The following is a 23,255-nucleotide window of genomic DNA, read 5'->3' on the forward strand; positions in this document are numbered from 1 at the left end:
GCGCGCCCGCTTTTGACATATTTTAAGGGGTGTACAAAATGTTGTTTGGCAACTTTTCATCAATTGTTTCAAAAGGTAACTGCTCAAATACTTTCAAAATTTAAATTAAATTTTTAACAACAAAATCTAATCTTTTCGTTGAATCAGAGTGATTTAATTAATTTTTTGTGTAGACCTACTTTTTAATGTTTAACAATCTCATAATAATTGCGCTGCATTTTCAATAAAGAAAACATGTGTTCAAATTACATTTTTTAACTTGAGGTAATTTTATTATTCCTACTAATTGAACCTTCACCGTCTAAAATATCTGTATTTTAAATTTCATAAAAATCCGTTGGCAAATAACCAAGATATTAGGCTCGTAAATCTTAGCTGAGACACCCTGTATAGTAGGTATTAATGTTTTTTTTTTTATTATTATATTATTTTGCACAAAATTTTTTTCTCTCTGTAAGAATTTTAGGTGATTTGTGTAAATCCATTATTATATTGAAAAATGGTAAGGATATTATGAGCTGTAAATTTACCTACTAACAGTGAATTTGATCATTATTGTGGACGTACTTCACAAAAGCCATAAATGATATTGTTACAAGAATTTATGTACGTAGGAACTATCTGAACATTTTAATATAATTCTGTGTCAGTTTGTTATTTTTACACACGTTTGCGTAATTTTTGGATTAATTACCCCATCCAGAAGACACTGTAGCAGTTTTCACCATTTTTCTCTTTATGTTTATCTGTATGAATCCAGTTAACTCAAAAACCAATTCATTAATTTTCTTCAAACAAAGTTTGTGAAAATGAGAAGATTTCTCATTGTTTCTGCATCTGGTGTTATCACGATATGACGTCAAGGAGTGGCACAGGAACGATAAATCTATGTCGAGTATATTACAGTGTATGTAGCGAACTCAACTTACACTAGCTTCTCATGTATCACGTCACGTCATAGGTTTTCTTGATCGAAAATTCTTTACGTTCAGAAGAAATTTGTGTGAATTTGTAAATACATTGAACTCTTTCATGCATACATTTCGCTACTGACAGAAAAAAGTGCCAATGCAGATCACAAGCAAGAACGACTAAAATATGGAAAATAAAATCTCCCTGTTTCTCAGTTGTTTGGAATAAAATAAAGCTCTCTTTCCGCCACAGCTCTTGATTAAAATTCCCATTTTGTCTTAAAAGCATTCGCAGCATCAGTGAGATCAGATGCAACTACACAACTGATTTACTGTGAATTACGAATAAACTTTGCGGTCTTTTTTTTTTGATAAAATCCAGTGTTACGACTATTCTTGCGGTCTACTTTTTTCTCTTTTTCCGCCGTTAAGATAACGAAAATGACACTTTCGTCAACTTTGTTGCATAAAACAGGTCATAAGAGCGTTGTGGAGCAAACAAACCCGTGGAAAACTGATAATCGTCCTTTAGAAAATACAATGTCAGTGTCAACGGTGACGTTAATCCAGTTTCTGTCTGTTCTGACTTGTCTTACGACAGATAAAAAAACGGTTCCAGCTTTTATACTTTTTCGTATCTTATGTTTATCGATTGCAGTAGTCGAGTCACGTTGGGGAAACTTGACAAGACCGTTCGTCTTAAAGCAAAGAATTATTGCGTCCGCAGCTCTATCAAGATGAAGACACTTCATATTTAAATTCGTAAAATTGCGATCGTTGTGGATTTTAATTTAAAGTTCAGATTCTTCAATGTTTTTATTTTAAATGGACGAAGTGCTGACTAGAATTTCACTAAACAGATTTGTTTCAACTTAATTGTTTTTCTTCTGAACGTTTAAGCATAAAATAGCTGTTTCAATATTTGTCTTTCCATTTCATGATGTAAATATTGTATTTTCAACAAATGAAGCGCATTATTAATTCTGATAATAATTAGTGCGATTCTGTTTCAAAATTTAGCAATATTGTTATTGAACAATATTGATTTTGCATAGATCCAAAGCTTCATATCATAGCAACTACAACCTCGTTATATAGCAATATTGGTAAATTTTAAAACAGAATCACACCAAATATGTACTATCGCGGCCAAAATACTTTGGTCGTCACTTTTTGACACTTCAAATGTAAATCAAGTATTAATGTCAATATACATGACAATTTCAAATTATTCTTGTCAAAAATATGGCACCTTCAGTTTTTGATAAGTATAGAATTTTACTTGCTTCTGAAGGTTGTCTAAACCGCGACCATGTTGATATTTTGCTTTTGAACCCTGCCTCCGCAGCTGGGATTTACCTCACCCGTATGGCACTGATAGATTAAAATAATTTTGACAACAGTAAAAAATAAGGTTAAACATCCAAAAGCTTGCTTTACAACTGAATATCATTTATGTCACATTGACGACCAAAGTATTTTGGCCGCGATAGTACTTATTAATATAACGATAGGATATTTATCAAAACTAGATTGTTACTTAAATGAAAAATAACTATTGCAATAATTTGTAAAACATCAATAATGAATAGGTAATGCATTTTCTAGAACATAAACAAATCATTGGTGGTAAAATGTTATGAAAAAAGGAATCAAACGCGAATTAGGTACACAGTGGCAAATTAAATAAATAATGTTGAAGCTAAAAGTAATTGGAAATTATTAATTAAATATCCAGATGGTGAGTGTGAAAAATTTAATTTGCTTTATCTGATGTCAGCAATTACATTTTTTAAAAACCTTAAATTTTATTTTGCTATTTTCTGATAATTTCATTATGACGAATTTACAACAAGCGTTCTGAAACTAGCAAGTTTTGTAACGAATGACATGAAATACGAAAACCAATAAACATTTTTTGTCGCATTCATTTTTATGAACACAAAATACGAGTATAACAAAGCTAACTTAGTTGAAACATTTTTTATATCCGTTCATTGTTAATTAATGCTATTGGTTACCCACGAGTGAGTTTTACTCATTACTCATTATTCTACAGCTTACGATTAATTGCAAAATTGTATTTGGAAATCATCGCATAGGCTATAAAGTTGCTATGAGACAAAGTAATATTCATTGAAATGTCACAATTTTCGAGTATGTATATCAAATTTACTGTCATTTTGAAAAATGAAATGTAGTCTAGGCTTTATTGTCATAATTTCTGGCATATTTGAATTATTTTCTCAATACTTCAATGTAACTGTGAAAAATAGGGTTATTAATATGTAAAGAGTGTTTTGCAACTAATGACAATGACATGAAATTGATGTCAGAAATTTATTCGCTGGCATAGTACGCCATACAGAACTAAGAAATACATTCTTATAGTGAAAATGATGGATCTTGAACACCGTAGGAAAAATATCGTGTTCTACTTGTGTGTAATGGCTACTACTCATTCGGATGGTTACAGAATTCGTCTACGACTCGTGCCATAAACTTCATCGGTGCCATTATTATATGCTCGTTAAATAATGTACTATTATTCTTGGTCCAAAAAAAAATATACAGGGTGGATCTAAAATACATGTGTTAATTTTAATACGGAGCAGCGCTTGTTAAACGATACGTTTATTCTTTTTGAATTTGTTACGAATAAATTAGCCATCGAAATGTATACCCTCGTATGGGTAAGGGTGAAAATTTTCTATTGTGATAAAAACGGAGCCTTGTCAATAAAGTTACAATGTTATAAAAAAAATATCACACAAAAAAAATTGAGGAGCTAAAAATCTTGGAAATCTTTTGCCAATTTTGCAAAATGTTATAGATCTTATAAATTGGCGAGTTCTTCCACTGGTTAAAAATTAACACACGTATTTCAGATACACCCTGTATACTTCTAGCTCACCCGTTGGATTTTGATTATTTTTGAAAGTGTTTGTACGAAGTAAATAATCAAATAATATATACATTTAATAAACAATTTCAGAATCTACAAAAATTTTGAAATTTATTTATCACCTTAGATCTTCTCAAACGATCGGCTTTAGTTTTACCTAATTTTTAAAAAATAAAAAATAGAATACTAAATATTTTGCAAATCACAAACAAAACTAGAATCAAACTTCTGTTATTTATGGGAAACTATATCATGATAACCCACTGCCAATTAAAGTACATATATGAAAAAGATTAATTAAACTACATATTTCACATTCAAAAATGATTGCAAACATAACTTGAAATATAATAAGATATTAATTTGAGATACGTTTTTTTCTTGTAATTCCTCAGTGTGCATCTCATAATATTTGGTGAAATTCCTGTTAAATTTTGCTCTCTTTGGACGTAACATAACTGTTAGAATACTGGTACAAAGCGCCCACACAATACATGTTGTAGCTAAGAGCACAATGTTCAACTAATGTTTTAAGTCGCTTGATGGAAACTAACAGCAAAGGAAGGCTACCCTTTAAGATTCCTTGTATGCAAAATATTTTTTTGCTTACCAAAATGCGAGTTATTTTCTGACAGTTTATGCTTACTTTTTTTTTGATGAAATTTAAAATATTTTATCTACGGCTCCTTGGATAAGACCTTATAACCACATTCATTTATAGTCATTTGAGTTGCGTAATGTAGTTCATTACCGCACTGGTTTCATTACGTAACGCATTTTTATTTAGAAGCAAACAGACAAAATTTATTGAAAGACAACAATACAAAAGAAAAGCTAGGTATATACTTATTGTAAATACATAACACAGTTCTTGCATTCTGTTCGCCCAGTTGCTGGCATCGACTTCGTTTCGGTATTCAATCTCTGGGCTTGGCACAAAAAGTCTCACTTCCACTTTTAATTCTCTTTTGGGTTGCTCGCACAAGAGACCACTTTGTAATACACGCCATACTGGAAAAACGACGCAAACTGCAGTGACACCTCCAAAGACGCTCGTCTCTTGCACTCCAGGTCGTCCTCGAAACAGGATCACACACGTTTCCGTTCCAGGTTCTGGTACTTTTCTCACTTGACGTCGGGGTAACCCCAATGTACATTTTTCGAAGTCACTTCACTTCCGAGAGCCGCGATAAGACGTAAACGACCCGGCTCTCAATTATGAAAAATTCAAAACAACGCGTTGATTACAAACAGAATTAGTTGGTTGTCCTGGTATTGAGCAAATTGTTTCGATCCTGTTGCTTTGATTTTGAATTGAAACGATTGAAACTGACATTTAATAATTATCAAAATATATTTTTGTAAGTGTCAAATTTGACGTTTTTGACAAAAATTGATTTTTTAAATTCATAATTCGCAGCCGTAGATAAAATGTTGTACATAACACGTGGGCTAAAGCATATTACAGGAAACTCGTGTGTTACAGATGAACTCGGGCTAACGCCCTCGTCATCTGCAATCTTCACACTCGAGTCCTGTAATATTGCTTTTATCCCACTAATTATGTAAATAACTATTATTGAAAAGAAAACAATTTAAAATGATGTAGTTATTTCTGTGGATTTAATCAAAAATTCGATGTACAAAAAAAGTTTCAAAGGAGGAGTTTCAGTTCCGTACACAATGGCGACTCCGTATAAAGTTACGTACTTTCCAAACTGCGGTGCTAAAGATAAAGTTTCATGGAGAATGTAAGAAAGTTAATTTAATAGGTTTCGTTACAAATGCTATATTTCTTTAATTTTATTTAATTTAATCATTGCTCTTAATTTTATAATTAAAAATACACATATAGTGATTATTATGATATCTATTTGTAAATAATACACAATTGATTTTTACCCTTCTTAATATTGTAGCATTTCCAGTATTTTGTTACAGTATTATAACAGTTATGTGTTTATTATAATTAAGTAATTAAGTTGTAAAAAAAGATTGAGGTTGTAACGGAACCTGGCTCTCCGTCAATCACCCATCCAAATACTTATCGCGCTTGGGACTGCTTAATTTCATTTATCGAATAATGATATTACTGCTAATACGCCATATTATAAAAATTATAAAGTATTATAACACTCATTCTATTGATATTATGCTAACTACTAATTTATGTTTTATAATTAAGTCTGTGTGAATCGATTTATCAACCTTTTCTTGGGAAAATCTCGTATTCCTTCATTATACACTGCAACAAAAACACGCCATCAATATTCTGGACAAGTTCGTGCATAAAGACGCAAATGTGTAAACACAATGTTCTATTTTCAATATTCGAGAAGCGTTGCTGTTTCTACTTATTTTAAATCAATATTGCTTGTTTTCTCTCCGCTGTCTCATACCTGGACCAAATCCTGCAGATTCGCTCGTACAACAAAAACAATATTGTTTGCGTTGTAATTGTATTTAGAAACAACATAACGCTTTTTCCCCTATTTTTGTTTAATGTTGTTGTGTCTGAACAGAATATTATAATCCTCTAATTTTGGCAGCGGTCGTGCATGACTATCCTGTGTTCATCAAATTAGATAACTTACTGTGTCCTGTGGATAGAGGTGTTCCCTATAATTGCGTTGCTTTATAACAGGGCGGTGAATAAATATTATAACAAGAGACGAACCAAATGACAAGAGCAGAATTTGTATTTTGTAATTTTCTCCCCGTTCTCGGTTTACAAGTTTGAATATTATACGCACTGCTTGCCACCACAACGTGAATAAATTTCATATCATCATACATAACAATATACATTTATGGAACAAAGGACTCGTTTATTTATGCAAAATCACACAGATTCTAATCGATTGATTTAAATTTAGAATTCTAGATTTAACTTTTTCTGTCGTTTTAAAAAATGTTTTGTCTCTTTATCTCTATACACGACAAATGAACACACATAGTTTAGTTATTGATGCAAATATTTTACAGACATCTTGTGTTTTCTCTGCACTGTCACTTTGTGGTATTTCATCCTAAGCTTCCGGAATCCGCAATCAAAGATCATTTATATAATATGAAGGGTAAAGTAATTTACTTCATCGAGCTCCAATTAATCAAGTGACCTAGTGGGTCAATACCGTTTGCCTCTTCGTGAGACAAAGAAAGGTCAGTTTGGCTACCCACCTTTAATAAATAGACACAGATTGGACATTTGAAGCTAAATTTATACCATTTCAAACTTACGAGAAAGTTTCTAGGTTTGCTGTCAAAGAATCAACTGTCAAGAGCAAGGTCAGTTACATCTACACCCATGTTCAGGAATTCGTTGTCTTCATCAATCAATAAACATTCTACAACATTGTGAAAAAATGTATTTTGTCACAATGCATTTGTCATGTGCAATTATGACGATCTTGTTATGTAAACACCGTTCACGTTGTTTTCGCATAATGGGAGGCCATAATTTATTTTTTTAACGTTGGACACACTTTTTGACTTCCGTCACTAAAGTGCCTGATATGCGGAGCTATCAAAATGAACATAACATGTTGATGAATTCTTTTATTGAAAATTAGCAAAACTGACAGCAATGCACTAGAAATCGGCGCTATTTATAACCTGAAAAAACATATCTTAATTCAACAGACAGCTTTACTACCAAATTAAATGCAAAATTTCCATGGTCTTTCATTATGCCAAAATAACGTCAATGCATTTTACCTTATGCAGAAATAAAATTAAAAAAAATTGGAATCTGTAAAGTAAAATTTGCGTTTTGTTGTTTACTTTTTGGATCTGTCGTTTACCAGTTGGGCAATTTGTGTGGCATCTCTGCTTACGCCGCCAACCTTTAATTTTAATTAATTGACAGCAATTAAATTATACTAATGGCATGGTGGTTAGCTAAAAACATTATTCTACTTAATTATGTATCACAGCATCTTCTATTGTTCCTCCCTTCCATCGGAATTTAGAAGAGATCAAGTGCCCTCAACAAAATTTATCATTTATGAGGATTGTGTTCCACATAAATACCCTTGAAGCTACTACGCTTCAACTTCTATTGATATTTTCATATTTGATGGCGGAAACAAAAGAGTGAGAAATGTCACAAAATTGTATTGTCAGTGTCAAATTTCTCAGACGTTCGTGCTTTCGACAGAAATGCAACAGATTGGGAGTAAGAAAGTTATTCATGGTCAAACTAGAGAAATTATTTGTAATACGTTTGATTATATGAGACTAACTTTTCCTTTTGAACCATTGACAAAAATTAAACAACGGGTTTTTATTTTTTTAATCTATTTAGCGAAAATTTAAATTTACCTAAACATTCCTTTTTACGGCGTTTATGAGAAATTTGACACTGACAATACAATTTTGTGACATTTCTCGGTCTTTTGTTTCCGCCACAAATATGAAAATACCCATACATATAATACTTCAATAAGCAGAATTATTAACGACCTACCTGAGCAAAATGATTTATCAGGCAGTTGTTACATTCGAGAACTTTTAATTCAAAACGAAGACAAAGTTTTGGAAGAATTTGCTTGAACTGTCAGTTAATTCGGAACCTTTTTGGCCCTCGCATTTTCTTTCTCTGAAAGATGAAAAATTGGTTCGTAACTCAGATAATGTCTAATAACAAACTTGGTGGCCAACTCAAATAATTTTAATCAGTTCAAATAATTGTATTAAGTGTACTTATCGATTAGTTTCCTATATATTTAAATGGAAAATTTTCAGTTCAGTTTTAGTACGGTATTCTCACCTGAACAAGACCCGAGTAGTTACAATAATTTACATTCTTTATCACTTGTGGTATATCAAGTTTGATCAAAACTTCCAAATTTAATTTTGGTAATTAGTACAATGAACATATTTCATAGTAGTCTGCAGCCGAACTCAAACTTTCTTAATAGCCAGAACACGTTTTCGAACAAATTATGCTCCATTTGTTTGATAAAAAAGTTCATTAAATGTAAATTTCCCAAGCATTTCTTCATTAATTCTAAAACAGTATTTAAACTAAAAATAAAGGAGCAAATGCTTCCTCCTGGACTAAGTTTGTTGATATTGTTGAAGGTATTTTCATAAAATCTCGTCGCATGCGATTATAATTTTTGTTTTAAGCATTTCTAAATCGAATTTAACAGCGAACCAGGTGTTTACGAAATCTCATTTTGTGACCGAGTTGATTTATTTTAAGCGAAACCAATGACAAACGGCCTTCAGGTGTTTTATCAATATTTCATAAGATTGCAAATACCACAAACTTATGGAGACATTTTTGCCAATAATAGCAACCAACGGATTCTATAAATACCCAAATATCCTGCGAGATGTATAATCAATATTTGAATTTAGATTTGCATAAGAACAGACAGTCCTCAAAGGATGCCAATATGTTGCAATATTAGTAATTTACCAGTATGTAACAAATGTTTTAAAGATACTTCAAAGACGATGGGTAACGCCGTTGTAGAGGAAACTGGGGTAATTTCGATCACTGCAGTTGTGAAAGAACCTGAGACACTGGCGTCGTCTGACAAACACATTTAACATTGTTTTGTGTAGCAACCAATACATTTTACAAAACAGGCGAAAGAATATCCCTTGATGAAATTCCAGGGTTATTTAAGACTATTTTCGTAAGGGTGGCAACTTTTGACATGATGGTGAGTGGATTTAGAAAAACAGGAAGATACTACATGAGCGCTGACGTGTTCAGGGAATAAGAATTTTTCACTGTACCATTACAGGGTTGAATGATGAGGTATATAAAAATCCTAACGATATGATCTAAAGTCTTGTGGCGTTGTTGACCCTCAATAACTTTCTGCTCCTTTCGTCTTCTTGTATTGTCTCTGATATACACTCTCGTCTAATTTCACACAACATTTACGCTTTTTTGTTGTTTGTTTAATGTGCAGAAGAAAACAATATGTCGAGTCCCAAAATAAAATAAAAAATCAAGTATAATCTTAAATTATAATTTCCACTTCAAAGAAAACTTCTGGTGGAAATTTGATAAAAGAAGTTAAAAACGAAAACAAAGGCCCAGGCCAGCCAAAGCAGCCTGGAATTCAAGGACGAAACGTGCGATCAAACATAAAGGACATCAAGAAAAGTGAACCAGGAAGTGATTGTGATTAGTCACTGATCGGAATTACCCCACTTAAATTGTTAAATTAATGGAGATATTTTTTCTAATATTTAGGAAACTAGTACTAATAAAATACAGGGTGTCCCAGAACTGGCTCCCCAGAGAAAACAGGCATGTGTCGACAACAAAAGAGACTCTAAATTGACTAAAATAAATTTTCTGCTAGCTCAAATTACCGAGTTATAAAGTTTTTAATTTCACCAATCCCGGAAGCTCGTCCTCAGGTACTACTAAAAAATCCGATCGGTTGCTAAACAACAACAAAAAATCTCTGATATCGCACAAATCAATAAAATGTTTGGGCAACTGGAATTTTGACGTTTTCCGATATAAAAATTCGTTGACGTTTATCTGTCATCAACGTCAAGACTTGACAATTGTAAAAGATAATAACTTCGAAATAAAACAATAAAAATGGCGATTCTAAAAAGAACCATTTATTTAAATAGGTGATAATGTTAAAGCAGATGTTCGAAATGGCCACCATTCATTTGTATGCACAATTGTGCTCTACGTAACAAACTTCTTGTAGTAGCGTTAGTTATCATTTCTTCAGTAACTGAAACAAAAGCCTCCTGAATTCGAACTCTCAGATCAGCCTCTGAATTTATGGGCCGCCGATAAATGATAGATTTTAAATGATTTAGATTCAGATCTGGAGACCTGGCAGGCCAATAATGCGGTCCTCCTCGACCGATCCAGCGCTGTGTATATTGGTTATCCAAAATTTCCTGAACGTTTCTCCCAAAAAGTAGTGGAGCACCATCATCTTGGAACCAGTCATTTATGCGATAAACAAGAGGTACAATTTCAAGTAAATCAGGTAGCTCCGTGCCAATGAACTGAGCATATCTTGCCCCCGTTAATCTTGGGAGGAATTCAAACGATCCAATCTAGAGCGGGAGATTCGGAATTTTAACAAATGGAAGGATCCACCACAATTATACTTGCCAAACGATCGCCCAATAGCCCAGTCCACAAATTAACAGAAAACCTATATTGAAAACCTCAGGGAAATAATTCTCTTGGATTTTCCTCTGCCCAGATATGAAGATTGTGATAATTGGAACAACCTTACCGGCAAAATAGTAACTCATCAGAAAACAGTATCCGTGACAAGTGTGGAGCATCGCTTTGGTTTATTAACCATAGACGAAATTCTCGCCTAATTGGATAATCCTCGGGCAGAAGATGTTGTACTCGTGTATAGTGGTACGGATGTCTCCTATTATCAACTAGAACTCTCTGCACCGAACTCTTGGATAAACTCATTTCGCAAGAAACTGTTCGAATACTCCGGGTGCCGTCTTCCTCAAAGACATTCAATACGGCTTCCTCGTGTTCGACAGTCCTTACATTTCTTGGAGCACCCCCAACTTCTCTTCGAACTGGCTGCATCTGACCCGTTTCTCGACTCCGAGCGATTAATTTCAGGATTGTTTTATGATCCGGATGATTTTGTCGTTGCGGAAATTGTTCACGGTACAACCTTATTGCTTCACATGCATTGTTCCCACATCGTGCAAAAGTAAGAATCATACCTACGTACTCAGACATGTTAAATGATACACTTGAATTAAATATCGCAGCGAAATTGTATGACAAATGTCAAACTGACGTAAACAATCATTCTAATCATGGCCTCCTTGATCGAAAGAGACAAAGTCTCTTATAAGGCCAGTCGCATTAGCTAGTTTCAGGCCTTTTTCGTGTTTTTAAGAGGGCAGCACTATAAGGGGTCTGGAGGGTTGCCTATCTTCAATAATATAACCTCAAATAATTGGCAGCGTAAGGTTAGATGTGTAAGAATCTATAAATTTTGAGATTCTGATATGTGAACGATAAAATCATCATATATTTTTTTTTTAATTACAATAGATAAGCCAGTTATCAAAAATTATTTATTGAACAATAATAACGTAACGATAATCATGATTATGTAATTCTAAATTATTTTCTTAATTAATTTAATTTCATAAGTTTTCTTTTTTTGGTAAGAATGTTTGTCTTTTTAAAAAATTGTGTCTTCGAATTACAATAATTACTTAGTACCGGAGATACTAATTTACCTATTATTATACTGCAAACAGTGTAATTATGAATTTTACATCGAAAAATGGGGTTGATATAAAGGTATGAAATTAAAATTTTGTTGAAAATATAATCGACTTTTTTATGTGGAAGATATGGCAAGATTTCCTGTATAATTTGGACCAAAATTTCTACTAATTTTATAAATCGTTCGTTTGGATAATTTAAATTTCTTCTATCTTGATTGCAAATTAATTCTAACAAGGGACTTTTCTTGTTAGGTGACGCATCACATAAAGTCGACAAACATATATCACAATTTACACCTTCTTTCAATTTCAAAATTAAATAGCCACATAGGAAAGCTGTTAGACGCATCTTTTTTAATCTGGTGTAAGCTTCGATACTCGGAATTACTAATATTTTTTTCTTTCTCCAAATCTAATTCAATTTTTAGATTATGATTATGATTTCGTATACGTTTTAATTTTTGTTCCAAAGATTGCTTTGTATAAAGCAAATCTTTTATTTTTGCTGACGTAATATTGCTTTGTATATTCTTATCTAAAAATTTTTGTGGATTGATTAAATTTAGAAGATCTGAACCAGTATGAAAATTTGGATCTTGGTCTGAAAACTACAAAAATATTACTAAACTAATTTTTGAAAATTCACTTTTAACAAACATTAAATAAGGAAGGAATTGCTCCCTTGCCTAGTTTACGCTGTTTTATTTTTGGTACAAAACTATTTGCAGTAAAATGTTGACTACATACCTATAACTGCAGAGTCCGTTATCTGGTCCATGTCTACGAAATAGAGAAGTAAACTCTACACTTTTAAATTCATATTACATACCAGTGTTCTCTGGTAAAAAAATTTTCCACAATAAATTTAAATTTGCGTCTGCAGGCATAGAATAAAAAGAAACATTATCATCAGGATTACTTGAATTACACGATTTTATGCAGCACTTTCTTACGTATGGCATTTTGTAAAAATAAATTGACAAATATTTTTGATTTTTCAAAATTAGCCGCCTATCGTAATGTACATGACTGAAAAATAGAGGGAGCTACTATAAGGGATGTCAATGAAAGACATTTAAAAACAGACATTTCTACGATGCGACTGGCCTTATAAGAGACTTTGTCTCTTTCGATCTAGGAGGCCATGATTCTAATAAATGTAGTGGACCAAATCTAATGGACAGAATTATAGGGGTTTACGGATAAAAAGGAAACCTAGGCAACGCAAAATTGCGATTATTCCACCTTAATGGTGCTCAACTCTGATTGGTCAACTTCAGAATGTCTTTTCTCGGTTATCAAATGAGATAGGACTTTTTTCCTTCAAAATACACGTTAATATATTCGCCCTAAGGCTCCCTTTTTTCTCTGGGGAGCCAGTTCTGGGACACCCTATATAAAAAATATAATTTTATTTTAAAGTAATTGTATATTTCCAGTTTTAGGAAATACAAGAAAATTAATAAGTGTTATTTGGTAGTTTTCTTTCATGTACTGCTGGCACTGGTTGTCTCGTCCATATTTTTCTCAAAGAAGTGATTGTCTAATAGCTATGACCTAGATACATTTTTTCTTTTTCTATTTACCCTCTTCATCCTTTTTTTTAGCAATGTAAAATTGAACATGAAATACGTATTTACAGAAAGACTTAAAAATTAGTTTCATCGTCCCCTTGCATTTATAAACTGATTCACATAACTTCCAACCTTAACGAAATTTAAATACAACCAGCAATACATTTTTCATCCATAACTTGATTCAAAAACATGAATTATTTTAAAGTTTTATATGGCAGTAATCGACAATATTTTGGTTTATTTAAGAAACTGATTCATCATATATCAATATCATATCGGTCCTTTCGTCATTGGAGCACATTTTAAGTAACAAAAATTATTTCAGAATTATACAAAAATGAACTGTCAAGTGATTGTCAATAGTGTCAGGAGTGTTCAGATTTCATAGTAAATAAAGGTATCAAGTTATCACTGAATAACGTATTACTGGTTGCATTTAAATTTCGTTAGGGTCGGAAAGTTATGTGAATCAGTCTGTATTTATGTTTCTGTTCATTTTACTTTCACATTGGCAACATATTTCCTTTTTTATTTCGCCGTTGCTATCTAGTTCGAGATTTTGCTTTGCAAAAGAAATAATCTTTCAAACTCCCCAACTCAAGAAAGATTGCTAAAGTTTTTGTTGAAGCTATAATTCCATGTATGAAAAATTGTAAGGTCCAAGTTGTAAAAGAGTGTATAAATGCAAAAGTTCCACATTAAATAGTATCGTAAAAAAGAAATGGCCCGATAAAACGCCAGCCAGAGAACTCCCATTATACATCAGCAGCACTGTGATAATATCTTTTTATATTAACCAAATGTCTTATTTTATTCTCTTAATGGAAATCAAATAAAATATGCATACATTTCTTGTTTTCTTGAAAGTCTCTTTATTGTCTCCAGTTCCATTAAATCATAACCTAACATAATGTTAATGAAATTCTCTAATCAACATGAAGGCGCTCAAGTCCTTTAAGTTGTGGATTTATTAGTAGTATATTAAAGAACGAGTTTTATAAGGGTTGATTTGGCGCACGAGTCCCAAGTGTAGAAAACGACCCGTAGGGGAGTTTTGTATGGGACGAGTGCTCCAATGCCCTTATGAAACGAGTCTTTTTATGTTATTTTTTAGGATTTGCACCCTTGTTTTAATTTTTAAATAAAAAAATTTAATTTTCAAATTCTAGGGAATTTTGTATTAATTGGTAATTCAAGGTAACAGATGCAACTACATCTGCAACATATGTTAAAAAGTAGAGTTTGAACATTAATAGTGGAAGTTTTTTGGTGTAAATAACAATAATACACTGAAATATTGATAAAAAATTTCTTAGAGATCTATTAAACCACGAGTGCTTTAAGAGATAGCCATAAACGACTCCAAATTGAATACAATAATAGACCTATTAGACACGCAGATTCTAAAAAATAATTTTAAAACGTTTTGATGAACAAAACTATTTATATAAGAAAAAGTTTAACAAAAGAAAATATACATAGTTTAATAAAAATCAATCGTTTATTAAACGAAGCACTAAATTCTTCATTTAAATAATGGCAATGAGTTTTAATATTGTGAAGCAACTAATGTGCAAAATGTGATTAAAAGAGGACGAAACATACGACGTATAAAAATATGAAGGGAAAAAACTTTCTGTTTTATTAAGGAACCACCTAAACAATTTATCAAAGCACATTTCAATTTCGGTAAGGCGGACGCTAATAAAGATAAATTTAATTCAGTGGTTTTTTTGCCAGTCGATAAATTAGGAATCCACGAATAGCTAAGGAATTTTAATAACGTGAAACCTTCTCCAATATTTCTCGAGTGTTGTGTTATTCTTGGACGAAAATTTTATGAAATACGCCCAGTGCTGTAAAAGGAAGAATGTCATCCAATTAACTTAAATTTCAGATATGTGCAGCAGACAGCAAATTCTCCTGTAGATATGAGAGTCGGAATCCACACGGGGGCGGTACTGGCGGGGGTTCTGGGCCAGCGGCAATGGCAGTTCGACGTGTACTCCAAGGACGTCGAATTAGCTAACAAAATGGAAAGCAGCGGCATGGCAGGGTAAGAAAACCTATTTACGTTCATCCAATAAGACTAAATCTGTATTGATAAAATAAGCTCAAAAAAGGAACATAGACTTTTGTCGAATTAAATAAGATTTGACTGACGTCTATTCGGATGAAATAAAAAGACATTTCAGATAATTTTTCCGCTTTTCGTCAGTGCTTTTACGTAACTAAATGTCTTGAAATACTAGTCTCAATCTGCAAAAATAACTAGATTGCTCTAAATTACTTAATCGGTGGAATTATGATTTACTCAACGAGATCTAAAAAGTGCGTTCGTAGATTTTGTCAACACAAATGACTCATTTTTAATGCAATTACGATTTAATTGGTGCGATTCTGTTTTAAAATTTACTAATATTGCTATATGTATAACAATGTTGTAGTTGCTATGATATGAAGCTGTTGATTGGTTGGATCAATATTGTTCAATAATAATCTTGCTAAATTTTGAAACAGAATCGCACTAAATATAGTACACCTACAATAAATATCCAATAGAAAACTTTGCTTTTCCTTTGGTTGTAATTGTAACAAGAATTTCGGGAAAATTTTTACCATTAAATTATTATTACATATTAATTAAAAGTTAGTAAGTGTAAATTAATTGTGTGTATGCGTTTGGCCAAAATATTTTTTGTGCAGTTCCGGGAGTGAAAGTATTCATTTAATCCCTTTTTTCGATGAGTGAAATATCAGTTTTAATATCGGAGGGATTGAACATTTTCAAAAGTCCCGAGGGATTAAACGAAAAATAATAGGTGTTACCATAGCAACTATTTTTTTTTTAGTTTTATAACTGTTTTACACACACGGTAGAGGCATTATTTATTTTTGATTTTTCAAAAAAATATGCTGAAAATTCATAGAATTCTTCTGCACTTGCTTTGGCGGCTACTTCTCGAATTTCATCCAATATCATTTTAAGTATTTTATTTTCTCATAACCATAAAATCAATAATTCAGGAGAAAAAAAATGAACTTTTGCCTTATCTTTAAATATGGCCATCGATGTTTATAAATTGCCAAGTTACTCAGTATATTTTATAACCATCAGAAACTGCGATTTGAGTTGTTTTAAAAAGCTGAATTGTCACGTTGACAGCTTATTTTAAATATAATATATAGTTTGTTTTTTAATGAAAGAACCACGACCTGTTGATTTAGGTTTGCAAATATAAAATTTTACTAGATTTAGGAAATTTAATGATATCTATTGGCTATACCAGCCAACGCCTGTCATTTTTAATGTCCTTGAAAGTACGCAAACTCGCATCTAAAATTTGAACGTGTTATTAAAAATGCCTCGCAAAGTAAGACATTTATTAAACTTTCAAATTAGTTGTTATTAGTTATTGTTAACTTTATTAACATGCTGCCCTTCTAATATCTCAAATAACATCAATTTCTATATAATGAGATTTTTCACCCTAGGTTAAAAGTCAATGTTGTCAGCTCTATTTTAGGTGTAAATTGCGGTGTTGTGGTTCTTTGATTAAAAAACAGACTGTAGTGAACTTTATCCTCGGGATTAAAAGACTCACTTTAGTCCCTAGGTATACAATATGATTTAATTAATGTTACCATGAAAAGTTGACATTACAGGTTTAACATTTAAAATACTCTCCTCAAGAAGTTATCTGATGTTGACGTAACATTTTCTTGTGGAATTTCTCTTATGACTCTTAATTAGTTCCAGCAAATTTTGTCATTGTTTAGAAATAAGGGATTCCTCAGCGACTCGCGCTCATTTTCATCACAAGAAAAGCATTCCTAAGCTTGCAAATATCTTCGGAAATAATTTATGTACTAGGTAGATTATAACTAAAAAATCTCTTACAGTTTTTTTAACGATATTTTTATTCTTTTGTAACAAATAGGGAAGAAATGTGGCACTTTGTTTGACAGACATTATTAGTTGGTTATTTACTACAGCCAAACATTTGTTTGAACCCGTGGTGAAAAAATTTTATAAAAACACCCTAATGTTTTGTATTTTTTAAGTCAACAAATTATCTCATCAAATTAAACTGGAACTTCGGTTATGCGATTTTGTCGTAGAAATCACACTTTTAGGCAACAAGTTTTCCTTGAAAACAGAAAATTATCGGATTAAATACCGTATACTATTTTTTCTTCAAACCTTGATAACAAATTATTTAAGACATGTTAAGAAACCAGATAGGAATTTCAAATGATTTAGCTAGTTTACTTTACTGCCGCTCATCAACGGAGATAATAACTTCACGGACGCCCTCAGCGGAGATAATAACTTTATCTGCCGCTCGCCGCTCGTCAGCTCGTTAGATGCCATGACAATGAAGTGACACTTCAGCATTATCAATGCAGCAGGATAATGTCATAATTTACGGACGTTTGAAGAAAAAATTGTCTTTAGTAAATAGTCGAAAAATTCAACGTAGAAAACCGCATGTCTATAATTGGTATCTAATGGACCGGAAGTTTCTACATGTATAGTTTGAAATAATAATTAAAAATTGATGTCGGAAAAATTTTCCGCAAATATTTCGATTCGTGTTGTCTGACGAAACTAATACTTTAAGAACTGGTATCTTTCCATTTGAATATTCTAAATATTGATTGTAAAAATTATTACGTATTTAAATATAAACCGCTTTGCATGAAAATATAAATACCTAGGAGGTGTTGACCGATTTCGTTGATTTTTTTTTTAAAACAAGGACAAAGTAATTAAAATTTGAATCAAAAGTTGTACGTTGTTATTAATTTTTTATCTTTCCTTTATTTTAAATTATTTCCTTCTAGTATGTAATTTCCTTGCTTATGTGAAGTAGTTCGATACAACTATTCATAATAATTAGCTACTCCTAAAGTGTTGAAAATGCCGAGACGAATGAATGGGTTTACTATCGCCAGTTAAGTGAGTTCTAAGTAGAAAAAAAAGTTGTGTTTGAACAGTGTTGCAATTATGGTCGACGTGATCTGAAGAAACACTCCATCAGTGTCTACCCAGATTTGGCCATCCTCGAAGAATCACAATTGTTGTCTTAAAAGACAGGTTTTCACCTATTCGAGAGATAGAAAATTGACAACGTAGAATTTCCTTGGCACCTACCTGTTTATTGTAAAATAAGAACTTAAAGTGAAACACCATGCCCTTCCACTGTTAGTAGTGTAATGAGCGAACACAGTGATGCCATAAATGGAATCAAGTGTATTCAGTATTTTGTAACGAGTCTCGGTTTTGTCTTGGAGTTCATGATGGACGACTACGCGAAGAACACCAATTTGCGGTGTAAGACCACACAGCGCTTATGGTCTGAGGTGTGTGGGTGTAATAATAATAACACGTGGTAGCAGATTGTCATTACTCATTAGTTTTTATTCGTCGAAATTAAAAAGTAAATGTACTCGATTTGTTATGATTCCTTGTCTAAGTGAGTTAAATCAGCAATAATTTTAGCAAAATATTGAACGGTCTCACAAGCCAAGGGTTACAACAGAGTATCCAGAAGAAAATAATGTTGCGTTACTTGCACGGCCTGCTCGTTTGGAAGATTTGTATTCAATTGAAAATGCGTGGTACGTAATTGACTTAGTAACTTGACCCCCCCTGGAATAACCCACAAGATTGTCGATTTCGAATTCAAGAAGCTTGAGACAAGGTATGAGAAGTATGCTTCGAAAAGTAGATTCATGAATAAGATATCGTAGTGGACCCACTCATTACTAAGAAACGTTTTCCAATTTATTTACTCTAAATAAAAAATCTGCGAAAAATTCAGTGATATCGGTTAACTTAAGAGTTAATCCTAAGGGATTTTAAAATAAGCCAATCTACCGGGTGACCGCGTGAAAAGTTCTCTGATGTCTTTGTTGTAACAAATCTGAAATTTCAAGATGGGACTCAGCCCATAAGAGCTAACAGCAATACGGTAATAATTTTTTTTTACTCCTATTGGGTAATACTGAATTATTAAAGTGTTTTTCATTAGATAACATGACTCATTAACCACTGCCTGATGATTAATAATTTCAAAACTCACTGCAAATATCATAGCAACTAGTTTATGAAGTCCTATCGCAAATTTTAATGCAATGGTATCAAGTACACAAAGAAATAACTTTAAAACGTCAGTTTCAAATATCAGTTTTAGTTTGTCTAATAATGAAACTTATTTATCATTTCTCTTTATAGTCGTAGAAACAGTATAGTATTCTATTCGCGGATAATGGGAATTACTCGCTCGCCTGCGGCTCGTGACACAAAATCAGTCTCGCAAGTAATAGCCATCATTATCCGCTCATTGAATAATGCACAGTTACCTATTTTAATCAAATTTAATGTTCCAAATTGTTTATTATTCAGAGAATCGCCCTCAAATGTCACATGATTTATATTGACAAATCACAACTCCGAATTGTTTGAATAGCAACCAATCACAATTTAATTGAGCGGAAATTTTCCCTAGGGAAAATTTCCGATATAATTGACCTAGGGAAAAAAATTTTCGGGCGATTCTCTTCCGAATATACCTCGGGACAGATATATGTATATCGCCAGAAATTTTTTCTTGCACTCCAACACTCGTGTTTGTCGCTCAAAATTACCCTCCGGCTGGCGCCCTCGTGTAATTTTCTTGCTACAAACACTCGTGTGCGAGGACTGCTCGAAAAAATTTCCGGCAATATATCTGTCCCTTGGTATATTATATATGACAATAGTACAACCGATTCTCAAAGTCATGCTGAATATTTTCAATTTTTCTAGTGTTAAACTTCGGCTAAATTGATGTTTCTAATATATAAATAAAAATATTAAATTTTTAAAATTTAAATTTAAAAGTCAAAACTCAATAACATTTTTCGCAATATATCATTTTTCACACAGACATACTAAAAAAGATTCTTTCGTTTTGAATTCCTCATTAAAAATGCCGTCATTTATTATGTTTCCCTATGAACTGAAATCTCTCAAAAATTGGAAGTTGTAGCGTTAAAGACGCTAAAAATAAACTCATTTGTGTGAACACCTGTTTTCTAAAAATGGTGGATGCGCCGGGAAAATTATGTATAAAATAATTCGATGTCGTTATTATTTGTCGGGTTAGTTAAGACCTAAAAACTACATTTTTGTTGTAGAAATGTAATAAATTGAACCACTTTTTTCTTAATAACTTTTAAGAGTAATAAATTTTACCAATGCGATAAGAATTAATTTGTTTATGATTAGTTTTATCTTCTTATCAATGTGTTAATATTTCATTTCTACATTTGTTCATTTTCTTGTTTTCGTATTTAACCTCAGTTTTCTATTCTCAAGAATTATTTCAGCAATGTTGCTAATTTATTCTAAACAAAAGACAACAGGATCACTACTTGACTCTGTTTTGGATAAAAACTACAACAATGTTAGAATAATTCTTGAAAATAAGGGATGGTTTTGAGCAAATCTGTTTAATTTTCACCAAAACAAATGCACTAACATTATTTTTTTTAAATCCTTCAACTAAATATAAAAAGGTATAAATTTGCACAAAAATGTTTTTGTTGACGTCTCCTTTTAATTAATACCTCCTGACAGGATTGTCATAGGATCTTAAGAAATTGTGCATACAATGAGAGTGTACCACACATTAAATTTACCACAAAACATTTTCAAATTATTCTTTAGTTTCTGTTTTATACGACGGACCTCTTTTAGCTGAATCAGGCTGTATAGTAAGTTCTTAGAACCTCGCCGTTGCAACAAAACATGTGATTATGTTTGCCTGTAACTCAAAAACATAAGTTTGTTGTATAAAATAAGTAGCTCAAATTAATGTCATTTCCTTATTTACTCACTTCTACCCATTGTAGGATTTATAAACTTACTTTCACGATCACCTTGATTTCGTGAACATTTGGTATCCAAAGTTTAAATTAAAATTAAGACATACAATTGTTTAATATTTTGAATATTAATTCTTCTTTTGAAAATTGTTTTTTCTGATCCTTCAATAAACTAAACTTAATTTTGCATTTTCTTTCACTTCATACATAAAAAGAAGGTAATTTACACATACAACAATATAATTTACTAGCCAAGTAAACCGAATACACTAAGTAAAACTGTTCTCGTATCTCTTCTCTTATTGTAAGCGAAATTAATTTGCTGTTAAGTTAAGAGCAAAACCAACGACGGTGAACGCTGCAGCACTGTGTTGCATTAATGATAATGCTAATAACAACAATCTAATTTGCTGTCCAGCGACTGCAGACCCTACAAAGAGCATACAGTACAATACAATATCATAATTAACAAACATAAAAAAATATGAATCATTGATTAGCGGTGTACCAAAAAATAAACTTATTCAAAGAAAACGTTTATTTCATTAGTTTCATTATATCGGGGGTTTCAAATGAAATCCTGAGCTGGGAAGGAGTTGGAAACCGTCAATTATTTTGCTTTTTTAAAGTGTAAATTGACAGTTGTAATTAGAGCATGTTGACAGTTCACCTAAAATTCATGAAGAAAAAATCTTTCTGTTTTTTTTTTTACAATGTTTTACATTAAAAATAGAATAACTATAACGATTCCTATTCTCGAAGCAAATATCTAAAGGCACCCTTTGCTAAAAACAAATATGTTTAATTATATGCCGATTAAATATAAACAAATGTAATTTGTCTCAAGCGGCGGGAAATTCAAACTTTACACCCTTCCACATGGTTTTTTACAACGCCCGCTCAGCCCAGGTTTTCATTTGAACGCATGATGTAATAACGCAATGATAAAAAAGAATAACAGCTTTAAAAATACAATTACTTAAAGCTAATTAAACTAAATAACCTAGTATTTAGTGCATAGAGTATTATTGTTCGATTATAAAATTACCATAGATTAGAAAAGTACAAATTGTCACGATCAAATTTACATAAATATAATATTACTATGTTGAATGATTTCCGAATTAATGTCAACCCATATTTACACAGTTTGTTTCACATACATTATCCGATCACCAAATAACCAATTTTCATGTGATTCATTACTGCAAGAGTTACATTATACTGGGTGTATTATGAAAAATCATTGGTGCTATAACTTATTTTTTAATTTGTTTTTTTTGTTTCTGTGCATGACCATGGTTGTTTACATTTTCATATTCAAAATAAAAATCTCTATAAAACTGAGCAAAAAAGTTAATAGTGCAATTTGAAAAAAAAAGTTGACTACCATTTGTCAAAAACAGAACTCAAGAACAAATATAGAATCAATTCAAATTGTAACCCATTTAAAACGATTTTGTTTGACACATCATTTATTAAAATCGTATGAAAAATAAGGAAGTTTCATAATACATCCTATGTAATTCAAAAAAAAATGTCAGCAATAAAAAAAAATCTAAAACGATGTTAACAAAGTCAATTTGCTATTTAGCATGATTTTCTATTTACCTAGAATTTAAAAAGAAATTGAAGTACATTTTAGATACTTCCTGAATTTCCGTTTAATGACCCAAATAAATTTCTTACGCTTTCGTTACACTTCAAGTATATTATTAACTGACTGCATCCTTTTCATCTCAATCGGTTCAACTGTAATTC

General features: G+C 31.9%; 1 protein-coding gene across 2 annotated transcripts in view; it reads left to right on the forward strand.

Annotated features, from left to right (window-relative positions):
• Ac3 (Adenylate cyclase 3) overlaps positions 1-23,255 on the forward strand; it is a 109,355-nt gene that overhangs the window by 61,708 nt on the left and 24,392 nt on the right. For both annotated transcript variants that reach the window (XM_069047846.1, XM_069047848.1), the window contains exon 6: positions 15,517-15,675. In XM_069047846.1, the coding sequence (XP_068903947.1) occupies positions 15,517-15,675 (159 nt within the window). The remainder of the gene's footprint in view (positions 1-15,516; positions 15,676-23,255) is intronic.

The sequence above is a fragment of the Tenebrio molitor genome, chromosome 5 (genome assembly GCF_963966145.1).
Source record: "Tenebrio molitor chromosome 5, icTenMoli1.1, whole genome shotgun sequence".
In the NCBI taxonomy this organism is placed as follows: Eukaryota; Metazoa; Arthropoda; class Insecta; order Coleoptera; family Tenebrionidae; genus Tenebrio; species Tenebrio molitor.